At 38.3% G+C, this 16,214-nt stretch overlaps 2 protein-coding genes across 6 annotated transcripts; both read right to left on the reverse strand.

The window, feature by feature from the left end:
- Positions 1-402: 402 nt before the first annotated feature.
- LOC133722035 (protein BREAST CANCER SUSCEPTIBILITY 2 homolog A-like) lies at positions 403-8,841 on the reverse strand. Of its 5 annotated transcripts, none has more exons than XR_009852427.1 (20): positions 8,283-8,840; positions 6,617-8,002; positions 6,411-6,535; positions 6,165-6,319; positions 5,756-5,878; positions 5,482-5,667; positions 5,318-5,399; positions 5,176-5,226; positions 5,013-5,088; positions 4,793-4,904; positions 4,639-4,710; positions 3,621-3,816; positions 3,356-3,538; positions 3,058-3,200; positions 2,912-2,974; positions 2,579-2,789; positions 2,087-2,254; positions 1,845-1,924; positions 852-1,368; positions 403-765 (listed from the first exon to the last, which is right to left on the reverse strand). XR_009852427.1 is itself a non-coding variant. In XM_062148837.1 (19 exons), exons 1-18 carry the CDS (start codon positions 8,596-8,598, stop codon positions 1,874-1,876), a joined length of 3,699 nt encoding a protein of 1,232 aa, XP_062004821.1. In that variant the 5' UTR covers positions 8,599-8,840; the 3' UTR covers positions 830-1,368; positions 1,845-1,873. The 5 variants fall into 5 exon arrangements, 1 of the variants encoding a protein (XP_062004821.1); XR_009852429.1 differs by lacking the exon at positions 403-765 and adding an exon at positions 1,640-1,749 and having other exon boundaries at positions 828-1,368; XR_009852428.1 differs by lacking the exon at positions 403-765 and adding an exon at positions 1,640-1,752 and having other exon boundaries at positions 828-1,368.
- Positions 8,842-12,783: 3,942 nt separating this feature from the next.
- LOC133720510 (probable indole-3-pyruvate monooxygenase YUCCA10) lies at positions 12,784-14,459 on the reverse strand. The gene is made up of 4 exons (XM_062146855.1): positions 13,848-14,459; positions 13,386-13,619; positions 13,089-13,211; positions 12,784-12,969 (listed from the first exon to the last, which is right to left on the reverse strand). Exons 1-4 carry the CDS (start codon positions 14,457-14,459, stop codon positions 12,784-12,786), a joined length of 1,155 nt encoding a protein of 384 aa, XP_062002839.1.
- Between the last annotated feature and the right edge of the window lie 1,755 nt (positions 14,460-16,214).

Raw genomic sequence — 16,214 nt, forward strand, 5'->3', positions numbered from 1 at the left:
CTAAACCAACAATTTCTTTTTTAAACACTGTGTCAAGTATTTGAAATACTCAATCGACCAAAACAATGATGAAAATAAAAAAATTATTTTTTGTCAAAAAAAGAAAGGAAAAAAAAAACTGAAAAGATAGAAAATCGAAAATCGAAAAATAAAAAAATTCATATTGAGAAAATGACTAATGCAGGGGGGGTACCCATTCCCCGCAGGGGCAGGGCGGGGAATCTACCATTTGAAAATATCCCCAGATGGGGAATAGTGAGTATTTTTATAAAAAAAAAATCCCAGCCTTTAATAGGCTAAAGGCCTTACATTTATTAAAAAAAAAAAAACAAAACTCATATTGAAAACGGGTAAATGGATGAGTATGGGTTTACCCGTTTAAAAATGAATTGAGTAAATATCTATACCCGCGAATTATTTGATGAATATTATCCACGAACTATTATTGGGTAGGTATTACCCAATGAGTATAAATGTCAACTTATTCTCAATTGAATGTGAGGTTGTCCACGATAGATTGTAGCATAGGATGGAAACACTCGCGAATGTAATTACTTGATTACCCTAGCATAGGATCAAATTAGCTCGTTCTTTTGATGAAATTTTCTGAACTACCCACAATATCCCTTCAGTCAAATCCTTCTGATACTAGGAGTCACTGCTCTTGAAGGCTATCCAGTATCCACTAGCCAATGGCTAATCTTCCCTCTAGTTGCAACAATTCAAAGCAAATTGAGCCAAAGAATGAGCAACCAAGTTGAATATCTGCACAAGGGTTGTAATGACTAATGAGATTACGAATATGAAAGAAATAAATGGAGTTGGGAGTATTTGAAGAAGACGGTTTTTACAATGAGTTCTTCCAAATTTCCTCAAAACAAGAACATTTCTTCATAACCGTGGTGCAAAATGGCTCTTGAAAAATTAAACCTGAGAGCCACGTTCAGAAGCCCTAAACCGAATTACCAACTAAAAGATGATATAATGATATATGACAAACACGGAAAACTTGAGTGTGGGATACAATATGGGTAAATAGAACTTCAAGTCTATTACTATGTTAGCCTTTCTGTTTGTATGAACATGATATATGTTAGCCTCTCCATACTGGGCAGCATAAAAAATCAGATTTTCCTAACAAGAGGTGCAAAAGCTTGCATATCTATGGTCATCAGCGAGTAGACGGAGGCATTACTTAGCTTGACTGCGATATAAATAAGTAATTTGTAGTGCCTTCATAAGTATAAACGCCCACCGTATGAGTACCAATTCAAAAATGGCATCAGGTGGAAGCTAGTTTCTTCTGACCATGCATGCTTTTGCTACTTCCCGGTTGAAGCTTTTCTCAATTGAATGCTAGGCGAAAATCTGTGGGAAAAAAATGGGGCACCATTAACACAATTGCCAAGAAGCAAATGATAATTCTCTAACAAACCTTTACCATGTAAACTGCAAGAACCCAGCTCAACTTGTGTATCTTAAGTTAATATCTACAATCTAGGCCAAGTAAGTTTTGAGGAACAGTACAAGCTAATAACCTAATTGGTGCTATACAGTCCCTACCATTATCAACTGCATTGAAATAACCTCCATAAGTTTTCAAAGTATACATAAAAAGGAAGAGCCTAAGTTGAACTACCATTTCTTGTCTATGATGACATTGAGGTGGAAACTCAAGTCAAATGGAATATTGTACACCAGCATTCTTATTTTTGAGTTCACTCAGCACTCTAGTTTCCAATATCAAGACTGCTGCACACACACTTAAACAAAGAACATGACTACACAAAGCATTGGATACCCTATCTTAATGTCATAAAACAGAAAGGTGCACGAAGACTTACAAACATTTGAAATCAGCTCCTTTCACCATCTACCCTTTACCAATAATAAATAGAACCCTCTCCTTAAGCCTACTGATGGTCTGCATACAGAACCGAGGAAATACATTAGCAGAGAGTAACATAGATTCCTTTCCAGAAAAGAAAAGAAGAAGAAGAGAACTAGATTCCTTTCCCAAAAAAAGAAAAAAGAGAAACATAGATCATACACCATTAACTACAACTAAAGTTTTAAAAATACAGACCAAGCTAGAGATTCTTCCCCATCTTTCAGCAGAGGCAGCAGCACCTTTGAGATGTGAACAATGTGGAGAGTCAAAACTCAAAAAGTAAGCCGAGTTTTCTGTAGCTTCAGCTACCCAAAGAGCATTCATTTGGTCCTTTGCTCTCTTGATAAGATTACAAAAGCCGACCTGCAAACACAAAACATGTAAAGGTTATAGATAATTTGTCAAAGAAAACACATCAATTACCACATCAAATGCCATGTCATGTGGTTTAAATGTGGTAGGCTTAGCATTATGACTGTAAACTTACGTCTGGAAACACACGGAGAAATTCAGATCTATTCAGAGTTCAGATTTAAGACGCAGGAAATGTCAAACTTGTTACTCTATTAGTCTATTTCAGGTTACTAGCTGTGTTTCACATGACAATTGTTGTCTTTAGTTTATACCAATTGAACAACTTTTGAAGACAAGTGACATGAGTGACTGTTGAGAAGGAACATTACATACCGTTGAACCTGCGAGGTTGTGGTTTATAGGAGCATCTGATTGATCATCGATATGCGGTGAACAGAAGCAGATGGCAAGTAGAGAATCGTTTAATTCTTCTGACTTTGATTCAGAAATGGAGCCATCTGTCACAAACACCCACTGTTTCTTCTGGTGACCAGCGATATAAACCTCCCCCACAAACACAACGAATGCAGCAATATCAAATTCACTGCAGAACAAACCCTCGACCCAACAAATAAAAAAAAATTAGAGTAAACTAAGTTAAAATTACTTTTCTTTTAGAATGAACAGAAGAATAAAAATGGAAAGGGTAGGCTTAGCACTATTCACCTGGAAAGAGGAACGTGACCAAAATCTGACAATATTATTGATTTGCGAGGACTAAAAAAGGGCCTGAGATGCATTTGAACTTTTGAGAGGAAAAAAAAAAAGATAATAGATAACAAAAAACAGAAACATATAATCATAATACATACTTGAAGTGGTCTATTGCCTGCTGACATAAACGCTTCCATTTCGTTTTGGATCCTCTTGCTAGCAAGTATAGAATATCAGCAGCCGAATTGGTTGGTATAAGGTCAGAAACAGTATATGCTTGCCCCTCGACCAACTCAGACTTCTGCTCATTCAAAGGAATACGTAAGCCACTTGTGTGGATACTCAATAGTGATCGTAAGCAGTGTAGCAATCAAATAATAATGGTTCGATGGAGCAGGCCCATTGTTCATGTTATCGAACAGGAAGGGAGGGAGAGAGAGAGAGAGTTGGGTTCACCTGGTTCTCTGATGGGTTCCAGATTGTTATTAAGCCTTCTTTGGGACTGTCTTTTCCTTCATATAAGTTTCTAGTTAGTCCAACTACCCTCACCCTCATTAATGGCATCACTTCCCTCTCAGCTAATCCAGCATCTTCTAGTGCTTTCATAATTGATTTCTCCATGTCTGACTGCTTGATTGCCTAAGGCCAAACGTGCCATCTTCAAAATCACTTTCTATGGAAAACTTTCATTCAATCAAAAGTCAAAACAATTGAAACCGACCTCTAATTTTGCTCGATATTTGGTAAAAGAATTCAATTGTTCTGTACTCATCTCTGCCATTAAAACTTCTGGTTCAGCAGCTGTCTCTAGTATCCTCAAGAGTTTTGCTCCTTCACTATCTCTCTCATTACATGTATGCGAATGTTCTAATCCTCTTTGGAACTCAGAAATAATGCCCTCAATAACATTAGAGCGCCTGCATCCATGAGAAATATCAATCACAGTACAAAGGATACTTGCAAGAGAGTATACACAAAAAGGGATTGAGAGGGCAACAATAACATGATTTTCTAGGGGAACAAAAGCACATGAAGAACTGCAAGGGTATCATTGTTAGATGACCACTCTAGGTCAAAATTATAGAATCTCAAGAATGGTGAACATTTGATTGCTTCTATAAAAACAATAGTGAGAATGACAATTCCCATGAGAACAAATAACGAGAATAGAAGTTTCCATGAGATCAACTCAAATAAGGAAATAAATTACAAGTGTCCTGGATCTATTGAAGTTGATTATTTTTTATAATATCAGATAAATCCAAATTCCAAGTACTGTAGATATGAGCACAAAACTTGTCAACAGATCACATTCTCCTGCCTAAGCTCCTGCAAAGGGCCCAGTCTTCATTTAAGTTCTTGCAGCATCTAGAACAGCATAACCTAAAGAAGAATTGTGTACCAGATCATTTAATGATCTTCTACAATGGTTCAAATTAGATATTGTAGCTTCCAATGTATCTCAAAGCTGTTTTATACTTTTTGAAAGGGAAGGGATTTATTCTTATCCTTTTATGTATATGACTATGTATATGTATGTATCCTCCTACAATAAAAATAACTGTAACAAGAAAGGAACGATTCTTGAGAATACTTGCAATGAAAAAAGTCAAGAGCCTATAGACAGGAGAACACTTTCAGAAGCTAAGCTGAAAGTTTTCAGAATGTTTAAAGGAAATATGAACTACGAATGTCTTCAAAAAGGAAGTTATAGTTGGCTATCTTAGCAGAAGACACACCTCTGGCTATATGATTGCATCATTTTGGTCTCCAACCTTTCCGATCTCACAACAGATCTTCCATTACTTAACCTAAAAGGAAAACCAGTGTCATTTTCATATTGTAGTAAACATAGTATTGTCTCAAGTAATTATAGAAGATATTCCAAATGACCTTTCTTTGTATAAAACAGGGTATATCCGCGTGACTCCTACAAGAGTCCAAGGAACTGGACCCCCATCGCTCTTGATGCATTTAAATGCTAACGGAGCACCAACACAGTTGCCTGTACGAATAGAGTTGAGGATCAGACATCAGAAGCATTAAGATAAAACTGAAAACCCGTGCAAAACTGGAAAATAAGAAAACTTCATGTGGTCCAAATGGTTCTTACAAAATCCCAATTGATCATCCCAATGAGCTCTATATGTGCCATTTATGTGTAGCCTTAACATAACTTCTCTTGACACCTGAAGTTGAACCAGAAACCTGAGAAATCCCTCTAAGCAGGAAATAAAGTTTAAAAATTCACTTCAAAGAAAAATCAAAATGCCAACCTCAAGGGGTGAAATAGGCCCAACCCAGCCGCAGAGTCCTGCTCCCCAAATCTTCATAAGAAAAAAAACACAATGTAAGCAAGCAGAAATTGGTACACAATGCTTCCATCAAAGAAAAACAATAGAACAACATATTAACTACCCGAAGTTTCTGTCCAACAAACAATTTTCCACTAGCAAGCTGCTTTGATAGGAGAGCATCCAGAATAGCATCCACTGAATACCTGTGAAACAAAATAAAAATAAAATAAATCTTACATGCCATCTCCAAATATAGTTTAAAGCGTAGAGAATGTAATTTCTTACCACCCATCAGTAAGTTTAACTTTTGTGGCACTACTATTTTCAGCTCCGGAGCTAATCTCTATATTTGGGTCAGGTTTTGAGCGAATAGCTGAAATGCATAAGACCAACATCGAAGAAGGTAATGCATCTCCTTCCAGTATTTTCTTGATTGCAGAGCGGTGACCATGATTCACTTCTCTTTCATATCTGTACAAATGCATTACATATTGTTAATCCTGGATGCCCCACAAGCCACCATAGGAGAAACATATACGTATAGTATAAGTACAGATACCTATACTTCAATTCTTCAAGCACATTGGGCAGTGTCAAAAATTTTCCTAAAGCTTTAGCTGGATAGCATCTCTCATAACAAGCCAGTTTCCAGACAATCCACTTGTAGTGATTTATGACCCACCTAGATAGAGGAATAATATCAAAATCTCAACAAAAGGTGGTATAGAATAATCTAAGATACAGAATGGCATACATCCTTCTAACGAAATGCACAGGTTCCATACAATGCAAACTTACAAGAATTCCTAACCAATTCATACAGCCAGCCATGCTACAATTGCATAGGCAATTTTCTAGATGTGAGTGAATTCAAACCATGCAGTTTTTATTTAATCTCAGAGAGAGAGAGAGAGAGAGAGAGTTCCAACATTCTTGAATAGAAGTATTTTAAGGACGGAAATACTTACTCTCTGGAAGTATTTTGTGTTGAGGCTCCGGAAGAAGCCAACATGTGGACAAAAGCTTCTGCCCCTACGTAGTTTAAGCCAGATTCATCAGGAAACATGTAGTTTTCTGCATTAATTGCTGTAACTCTTCTCACCTGATCTGACATGCAGGCCACCTAAATTCAATTTGATGCATAAAAAGGTATCAGTGGGAGAAGACAAAGAAAATTTGTTGGTGATAAATAACAGAACTATCAGTCTCCATACCATGGTTTGATCTGATGGTGGCATTCCAAAATATTTCTTCAAAGACATTCTGATCACCATGACAGGATATCGAGTAGAAACCCTTCTTTTGCCACTTGAATTGTCAGACGGAAAAGTAGACAAACCTGATGGAATGGAAGGTTAAATGAAAATGTTTTTCATTGATAACCAATATAACAAAGGTAATTGGGACTTAAATAGTATACCATTAGGAACAAGTGGAACATTCTTATGCAATGGGGTGGAGAAATTGGAAATGCGAGGCTTCTTGAATGGAGAAATAGAATTTCCTCCAAGCCTCCTCTTTACACCAGCCATTTGTATATTACTCAGAGGAGTGGTGCCAATGGTATTTGAAATATCCACCAATGGCTTGGCTAGTGACCTTTCAACAGGATTAATCCTTTCACCAGTGCCATTTGCCAAATAATTATTTTCTACTGTAGTAAGGGTACAGGGTTTGTTGCTGAAGGGTTTTTTCCCACAAGGTAACTCACCATTTGACCTGCAGGCATTTTCATTGCTAACAACATCAAATTGGCTGATCAGGTTAGTGCCCCAATTTGTACTATCTGACTTGACTGCTGATGTCCGCACTTGATTAGTGGATGATTGCAGTGGAGATACAAAACTCTTCGTTAAAAATTTGGTCTTAGGTATTTTCTGGTGGGAAGAGGCAGTGTGACTATCATGTTCTCTACCTTTTGAAAATGTCAGATCCAAGTCTGAGTTCCCCTCATTCAGGAGAGTTCCCAAGTCAGGGTCACCAAGAAGACTCCTTGCACGTTGTAGTGCATCAGTGGAAACAGATATAGATCTTCCTCCAGCTGTATGGAACTTGATTGATGGAGGTTTGGGAGCTAAATTAGGCTTCTGGGATTGCATAAAACTCGGATCAGTCTCATTTGTAACTCCACTTTGCACTGAACCAGTCTTATGTGCACCAGTGGAAAGAGATTTAGAGCTTCCTCCAGGTGCAAGTAGCTTGGCTGATGAAGGCGTACAAGCTGAACTAGGCTCGGGTGGCATATAATTTAGTTTTGACTCATTCTTAAATCTACTTTGCACTGAACCAGTCTTGTGTGCATCAGTTGAAACAGACAAAGTTCTTCCACTGGGTGTATGTAACTGGACTGATGAAGGTGTAGAAACTGAATTAGTCATCTCGGATTGCATAAAATTCTGGTTAGACTCATTCTTACATCTACTCTGCACAGAACCTGTCTTAAATGCATCACTAGAAACAGAAGTAGATCTCCCTCCGGGTGTATGTAACTTGACTGATGAAGGTGTACGAGCTGTACTAGGCACTTCAGCTTGCACAGAATTTAGATTGGACACATTCGTTAACCCAGTTTGCACTGAACCAGTCACATGATTCAACGAAGACCTTGAAACCGATACAGCATCCTTAACCCCAGCACTGCTGAAACCAGGAAGATTACAGTCCCCATTATCATCTTCCAAACCAAGCAATCTCTTGGCCTTGACAAGACCTTTGGAAGATATATTAACCATCTTCCCAGAGGCAGTCTGGAAAAGGGAATCACCGAAACCACCTCTACTCTCACTTTCGGTACCTTTCATTCGGCCTGCACACCACAAACATAGCATCGAAAATTCGGCCTCCCGTGAGTACTTCATACTTCATACTCTACTCTAGTTTGAGTTGCAAATTTTCCCAAACTACAAAAATTTCACTTTTTGCAACTACAATTTTTTCTTTTCTATTTGCTCACGTTCTTAGTGTTCTCAATTGACAGATTATAATTCAATACGAACAGGATCAACAATTTTAAAAAAATTAAAAAAAAAAATTGTAAATCAGAGAAATTGAAATTCCCCAAAATGTGGATAAGTCGGTGACCTAACCTGATTCGGAGCTCAGAAGCGACGCCGCTTTGGCTAACGACGACGGCTTGACGGAAACGGATCTTCCGAATCCATTGCGAAACATGGCAACACCTGCGTCGTGATTTCTCTGACTCTCCGCCGCGAGTTTTGAACAGCCTTGAAGCAACAGGTCGGCCATGGAAGGCAGGCGAGTGCTTGAGCTTGAGCTTGAGCTGAGATTTTCGTTGTCCGAATAGAAGGCGGCGTCCGGCGGTGGGGTATTGGGGTCGGGACCGGATATTCGCCACCTGAAATTGCCGCCGCCGGCGTCGGAGAACATGTGCCATGTGGACATTTTGGACTTAGGGTTTTGCTAATACCTCATTAGGAATAGGAATGCGATCGATTTATGAAATGAGAATTGGAACTCACGGATTTTCTCGATTGGCTTTGCCCTCCGCTGTTTTTTTTTTTTTTAATTTCTTCTCACTTTTTGAAAATGGGGATCGGAGAAATGGCGGAAAAACAAAATAAAGGCGCGCCAAAACGAAACTTTGAAGGAGGTAGAGTTGAATACAAACTTCGGCATCAGATCATTCTTCTTGACACCCCGTGTATTTCTCTTAACAAGTAGCAATATGACATAGCATCAGGGCCCATCGGCTCACTCGTGCTTCTTATTTTATTGACATCCTAGATTTAGATAGAAACGCCAAATATATATATATGAGAGTTTATTAAAATATCTCGTTACTAGTATGTGTGGTTTTTTTTTTTAGTAAAATGAGGTCTGTCCTTTATTGAAATTGATAGATTACAACGATACCATGTCAAAAGGCATAAAAAAGAAAATAAACAATGCGAAAGGAAAAGATGCAAAAATTGCATCTGAAATACAAATAATTAAAAACGCAAGAGCAGCAACGTCGAAATGCAGCGCTGATTTTACACTACGGATTGCAGCCGTGTAGTAAATTGAGTAGTCGGTGGTTTGACTACCCATCGAACTCCAACGCACAATTTGACAAAAATCAACTTGGCGCCGGAATGAAGGCACTCTCCCACCTAAAGATCGAAGCCGGCCAAGGGTGTCAAAACATGGCCATGTTGGCAGACAATCTTTCACGAACAAATACCATAGAATTGGGTCCTGGATCCAATACCAGTAAAGCACAGGAGCCCCAATCCATTCTAGCAAATCATAAAAATCCCAACAAAAATTGTGGGCCGCAGGCCAAAACCAAACTCCACCCGGATCCCAGATCCGGCTCCATTTGCCAAGCCCACCTGGATCCCAGATCCGGATCCTAGTGCCAGCGATCTGGACAGCAGCACCGTCAGACGCGACCCTATGACCTGCAATGGAGGAGACTGCCAAACTGCGATAGCCATCGCCGACGAACAAAACGCCACCATTGAAGTCCCAACAAGCTGACACCACCGCTCGGCCATCACCATCAGAACCCAATCCCCTCGCCTCGAACCAGAATCCGACGTTCAGCCCCGTCCCGGTAGCGTCGTAATCCCACGCAGATGAAGATCCAAACCCACCGACAGAAGAAGAAACCGGGTTCCCACCGCCCTTATCCTTCAACCATCGATCCGACCAAGCACCCATCACCACCGTATCTACAACGAGACCTCGCCCCAAAACCCTGAGATCACCGGTACTGCTTCCTGGATCCCACTCCTCCCAGTAATCACCATATCCCTCCGATGGTGTACCAACAGCAAATTGGCCCACCGACACAGCCCCAGCAGCGCCCAAACTCCGCACAACAGACGCACTGCCTTCGAAGACAAGGAAGACGAAGATGAAGAGGCAAAAGCCTGAAATTTCCTCCATGAATGGAGTAGGTATAGGTCACGACAGCCAAGAAGGGCCGCCGCACCACAAACCCTAGCATAGCGTTCTGCTAGGTCTTCTATGAATTTAGTATGTGAGGTTCAAATCCTTAAAAACCAATAACTATGACTCTCGACTTTTTCGAATAAGTATGATTTTAATCTAAACTACACTTTCTAACTATGTGCTCCACTCCGGTTTGATATAACACCTTGAGTCATTCTAGGTTTTAAGGGAAACACTATTATATTAACAACATTTATGGATACAATTGTAAGCTGATTTTCTTTTGTCGGTCTTCTCACTATATATGTGTTACTTAGCCGAACCTCTGCAAATCTAGGAGAAATTTTTACATTAATGAGAATATAATAAGAAATTGAACTTTGGATTTTGCATCTTATATTGATGAGGATATTTTAGGAATAGTCATTGGGTTAGATGATCAAATATTCTTATTAAAAAAAAAAAAAATAGAGAAGAAGAAAGGTATATTGAGAACTACTGTGAGAGATGAGCAAACACTAGAATACGGTGGCAATTAGGGCTTGTTTAGTTCGCGGAAAGTAGGTATCGGGAAAGGAAAGTTGTTCCTTTCTTGCGTTTGGGGTGCAAAAAAGAAAGGAAATATTTTCCTGAAGCAAAGGAATAGGGGGGAAATGGTTCATTCCATACTCTACCCCGTTTGGTTAGCTGGAATGTCAAAATTTGAAAAGGATTTATTTTCCTTTCCAGACGGATATGGAATGGAATATGATTTGGTATTTCCATGTGAGTGTTTGGAATATTACTAGAAATTAAATTTTGGAATTAATTTTTCATTTCTATGGTAGTGTTTGGTAAGTCATAAGAATGAAATATAAAATTATAATTTTGAATAACGCCCTTTTACTAATTAAAGTACATCAATTTATAAGGAATATTGGTGGGGAATATAAATTTTTAGAGGGATAATTAATGTAATTTTGCCTTTGACAGTGGGAAATGGAAATAGAATACCACCCATGACTAGGTAATTCTATTCAGGCTTTATGAGGGAGTCAATTTACAGTCAAATCTTATTTTTTATTTCCTTTCCAATCTTTAATTACAACCAAACACCACATCTGAATGGAAAATGAAATTAATTCTCATTCCATACCATGATTTCCTGCCATCCAAACGGGGTAAACGAGGCCTAAAGGAATCATTTTCCCTTTTCTTTCCTTGCATTTATTACTCACAACACATTATTTTATTGCATTAGTTACAAACTTTTTAACAACTTTCCGGATATCTTTTCTTGTTTTACCAAACATCGGAATGGAAAGTTCTTCGAAAATTTCATTTCCCTTCTCATAGGAAAGACAAATGAATTATTTTTCTTTCCGCGAAACCAAACGAGGCCTAAAGCCACCGAATTTAATATATGTAGTTTGCAAAAAATTATTTGTTTTAGAAACCTAAAAGTTTGCATGTCTATGGCTATGTTTGGGGGGGCTTTTTTGCTCCCCTGCTTATAAGCACAAGAGCATCATGCGTTTGGTAACTGAGCTTATTCTCAGGCTTTAAAAAAAGCTGCCCCAGCTTCTATCTAAAAGCAGAAGCTGGCTCCCCCCAGCTTTTAAAAGCCAGAAGCTCGGTCGGTACTGTAGTGGTAATACTGTTCATTAATGAATTTTTGAAAATCCCGTTTTGTATCCTCCGTTGGCTGAAACAATTACAGCCATCTGCCACCCACCCTCTATCAGTCTCTCGATCCCATCTCCCATCTCCCTCTGCTCTCTCTCCCACTCCCATCTCCCTCTGCTCGATCCCATCTCCCATCTCCCTCTGCAACCCAGAAACAAACTCGTCAAAAGTTGATTAAATCGGAAAACTAATCATACTGGGGAGTTAAGCATGACGAGGAGGTGGGTTTCCATACCAAATTCAGCCTAATCGGTCGCCGGAAGTTGCAGTGGTGGCCGGAGAAAGTTCGGGCTTCTCGTCGTCGATTCTCCGTCTCCGTTCAATGCATGGACGATCTAAGGACAGAGGGCTGCTGGCGACGGCGAGACGAAGACGATGGTGTATGAGCGCCGGCCGGAGGTGACCTGACGGTGGAGAGCTAGCCGGGTCGCGGTGCGTCTCGGGCCAGAGAACTCTGGTTCTCTCCCTCTCTCGATCCTTCTGGTGTTCCCATTGATGAAGGCTCATATATATATATATATTGGTGCAATTAACAATGGACGACCCTGATCAAATGGTGGAGGAAATGGATGGCCAGGATTGCTCTAATGAAATTTATACAAATATTAATCATTTACCAAATAATTAATGCAAAATAATCTATAATGTCCAATTTGGTCATTCCACAAATAAAAAGCACAAACCAGTTTAGTTTACCAAACACTTTGTCACTGCTTTTGCCACTGACAGCACTTCTAAAAAGCCAGTTTACCAAACACTCAGCAGCTTTGCTTTTCAGCCACTTATTCTCAGAAATAAGCAGAAGCCAGCTTTTTCTCAAAGAACAGTCATACCAAACATAGCCTATAACAATTATAAAATTGAACATTCCTTATTGGGTTTGCATATTTATTCTGACCCTCTTGGGTTTTGATATCTCTAAAGGTGGCAACATCGATTAAGGGCAAACCATACGTAATTTGCTAATTCTATTTAGGCTTCGATTCACCATTCCCAGCTCCAATACGTTAATCTTCTGAATGATCAAATCCCCTTTTTGTTCCGACCAAGAGAGAAATTGATATCATTTGTTATTTTCAGTGCATCATGTGAAATTCCAAATAGTCCACGCCTTGAGAAACCAGCACAGTAAAGACCATTTTCCGACTTCCAGTGGTTCGGAAAACTTTTATTCGGCATTCCTTTGTCATTAAAGAAATAATTGTCATCCTAAAAAGGATCAGTAAAACACATACATATGAGAACTCTATTTTATAAAACTACTCATAAACGATAAAAGAAATTCAAGTATTGAAAAAGAGGCAGCATAGGTCATTATTAATACATACCTTGAGCCACTTTAGCACAGTGCTTTTATAGCCTGTAGCAAATATTATAGCATCATAACTTTTAAGGTAGCCATTCTCAAATCGGATTTCATTTCCTTCTATGCTTGTTATGGATGGCAAAACCTAAACATGAAAATTTCATGGTTATCATCATCACCAACAAATAAGAAAGAAATCTACCATTTTATTTATTGGTTTTGAAGAAAATTAATGCAGTTGATCGATGTAGAAATTGTAGTGAAGAAAATATATAGAGAGATTTAAGTTGTGGATGCATATATATTTCTCTATGTGTACCTTGATTTCGTCACTCTTGATCTTTTCAATGGTCCCAACATCGATGATGGGGGCTTGACCCTCGTGTTCCTTGAGATAAAATGGCCCTTTTGTTGGTTTATGAATTCCATACTTCGATAAATTTCCAAATTTCAATTTCCCTAAGATCAGGGCAATGCCATCGATAACTTTAACTGGAAGATATTTGGATAAAACCATTCCAAGGAACACAATTTCTTTGGTAAGAACATGTACCTGTAATATATATCGAAGTTGGTTAAGATCTAGAAAAGATGAAGAAGGTATATATGAAGACAAATGTAAAATCTGAGTTTCTTAGTCCAGTTTATTTTGTGGTCTTTTATCAAATTTAGGTTATAAACTCCACATACATTCTGCTCCCACTTTAGAGGTCTAATACAATTTAGTGAATCTAATTCTAGATGACTTTCATTTGTTATAGTAGGCAGAGAGAAATTTTACCGGGCTACGAACAACAATGGAAGTATTTGCGCCGTAATTAGATAAGTCATAGGCAATTTCCATTCCCGAATTTCCTGATCCGACAACCAAAACATCTTTCCCACGGTACTTCATGCCACTTTCATACTTGCTCGAATGAATGTATTCGCCGTTAAAGGTATCCAAACCTTTTGTTTCAGGAACATAACCTTCACCATTCTCACCACTTGCTACCACAAGAAACTTCCCATAATATGTTTCTTTTACACCTAGTCGTGTGTTGTTGACTACGACATACCATTTTTCTACATTCTCATTGTAAAAAGCAGTCTCCACACTTCTGTGGTACATAGGGTTTATGTTGAAGGTGGATACGTAAGTATGTAGGTATTGAATAAACTCTCTCCTAGGAATATATGTGGGTGCGTTTTTAGGAAAGGGCATATAGGGTAGTTGACAAAATTGCTTTGCTAAGTGAAGCTTCAAACGATCATATGTCCTATTCTTCCAAAGAGAAGCATGGCAATCTTCTCTTTCGAGTATGACATTTGAGATATTGAGGCGGTTAAGACATGCAGAGGTTGCTAGACCAGCAGGACCTGCACCTACTATGACTACCTCTACTTCCTCCATTCTAGATAACAAAAGTGTAACAGAAAAGACTGACAGACTGATATGCGAAGATTTGCCTTTGCTTACATGTTTATATACTGCAGCATTACCTACTCCAGGACAATGTTGATTTGAACATACAGATGCACATTTGGCAAGTACGAATAGTTGATGTGCTTGTCTTGTGGGATTTTGATTCCCAAATAAGTTAGGTAACAATCTGTGTGGGAAGATTTCATATTAATTGTACTGCCAATGAATAGGTGACATTTGTGTCACAGGTAGATTTTCTTTCACTTTTTTACCAAATAAAGTAGAGTGATTCTACAAAGATGGATATACATCGGCCCCGTTCACATGGTCACCTACTGACCAAATATCATTTGGTCAGTCACCGTTCGATTGAGATCAGACGGTTGACAGCTCTCATCTCAGATTTCATCACTTAGCTGTCAACCGTCCGATGTCAATCGAACGGTGACTGACCAAATAATATTTGGTCAGTAGGTGACCAGGTGATCATGACTGGGATATACATATCTGATAAAAATGCTAAATTTGTTAACAAAGCAACACAATATCACACAAAATGAATCTAAGGAGGGTGTTTTCATTTAAGAGTCTACAAGATTTTTTTGTATTTTAAAAGTATATGAGTATTCGATTGAGATTTTAAACAATCCTTTAAAATCTTGATGTATTCAATTAAGATTTAAAATTATTCACTCAAATCTACCGACATTCAAAAGTATACGGATTTTTAAGGATTTCATTAAATGCTGGATTTTGGAGGATTTTCTAGTGCTTTTTATACATATTAAAACTCAAAAACAATCCAACCACTTCCCTACCAAAAACATCATAAGGACTTGTAAAATCTAAACAAATACTAGTAAATCAATCCATTAGAATCAAATCAGAGTTCATATAGAATTTACACAATCTGTGGATTAAGTAAATTCATGGATTAAAAAAACTCAAACAAAATCTTTTAAAATCTAAATTGAATACATCCCCCCTAAATTTATTAGAAGATGCAAAGGCGCGCCTAATTTTGAATTCAATAGTGATTCTAAAACATAAAAATCTTCCTTTAATTCAAATTATAATAAAAATGGATACTAATTATCTAAAGTAGAAGTTTAGCATATTCAAGTTTACATAGAAAATGAGGCGGTCTGGCGTCTAGATTTTTCTCTTATTTTTTTTCTTTCTCTTTTAGGCTGTTGCATGCATTGTATTATAGAATCATTTGCTTGTTAACAATTATACAATGTACTTCAGTTTAGTGCTTCTAAACAGAGCCGGCCCTGGGCATAGGCCCAATAGGCACAGGCCTAGGGCCCCCAGTTTCATGGGCCCCAACAAAAAAATAGCTCCTTTTATATATATGTAAAAAAAAATTATCTGAAACTTATTTGATTGTTTGATCGCCTCTAAACGACTTCTGTTGTTCAGTTCTTCTCACCTTAACAACGACGCATGTCTTGCGCCGAACTGCAGTCTCCAGATTTCTCTCCTTCTCACTTTTCAGACGAAACTTGTCCAGGTAATTCTCTCTTGCTCAAATTTCATGCCTCTTCGACTCTTCCTCTTGTCGAGGAGGAAGAAGGAAACGAGTTCTTCTTGAATTGGGTAGAAATGAAAGGTCGAAGGCCTGTTGTTCTTCATCCATTATTGCAGTCTTATTTTATCTTCTGTATCTGGGATTCTGGGTGATGATAATTTTATGTTAAGACTTAATCTTGTTCTTCAGTTCTTCTTTAATTTTCGTAT

Source organism: Rosa rugosa, chromosome 7 (assembly GCF_958449725.1).
Source record: "Rosa rugosa chromosome 7, drRosRugo1.1, whole genome shotgun sequence".
Lineage (NCBI taxonomy): Eukaryota > Viridiplantae > Streptophyta > Magnoliopsida > Rosales > Rosaceae > Rosa > Rosa rugosa.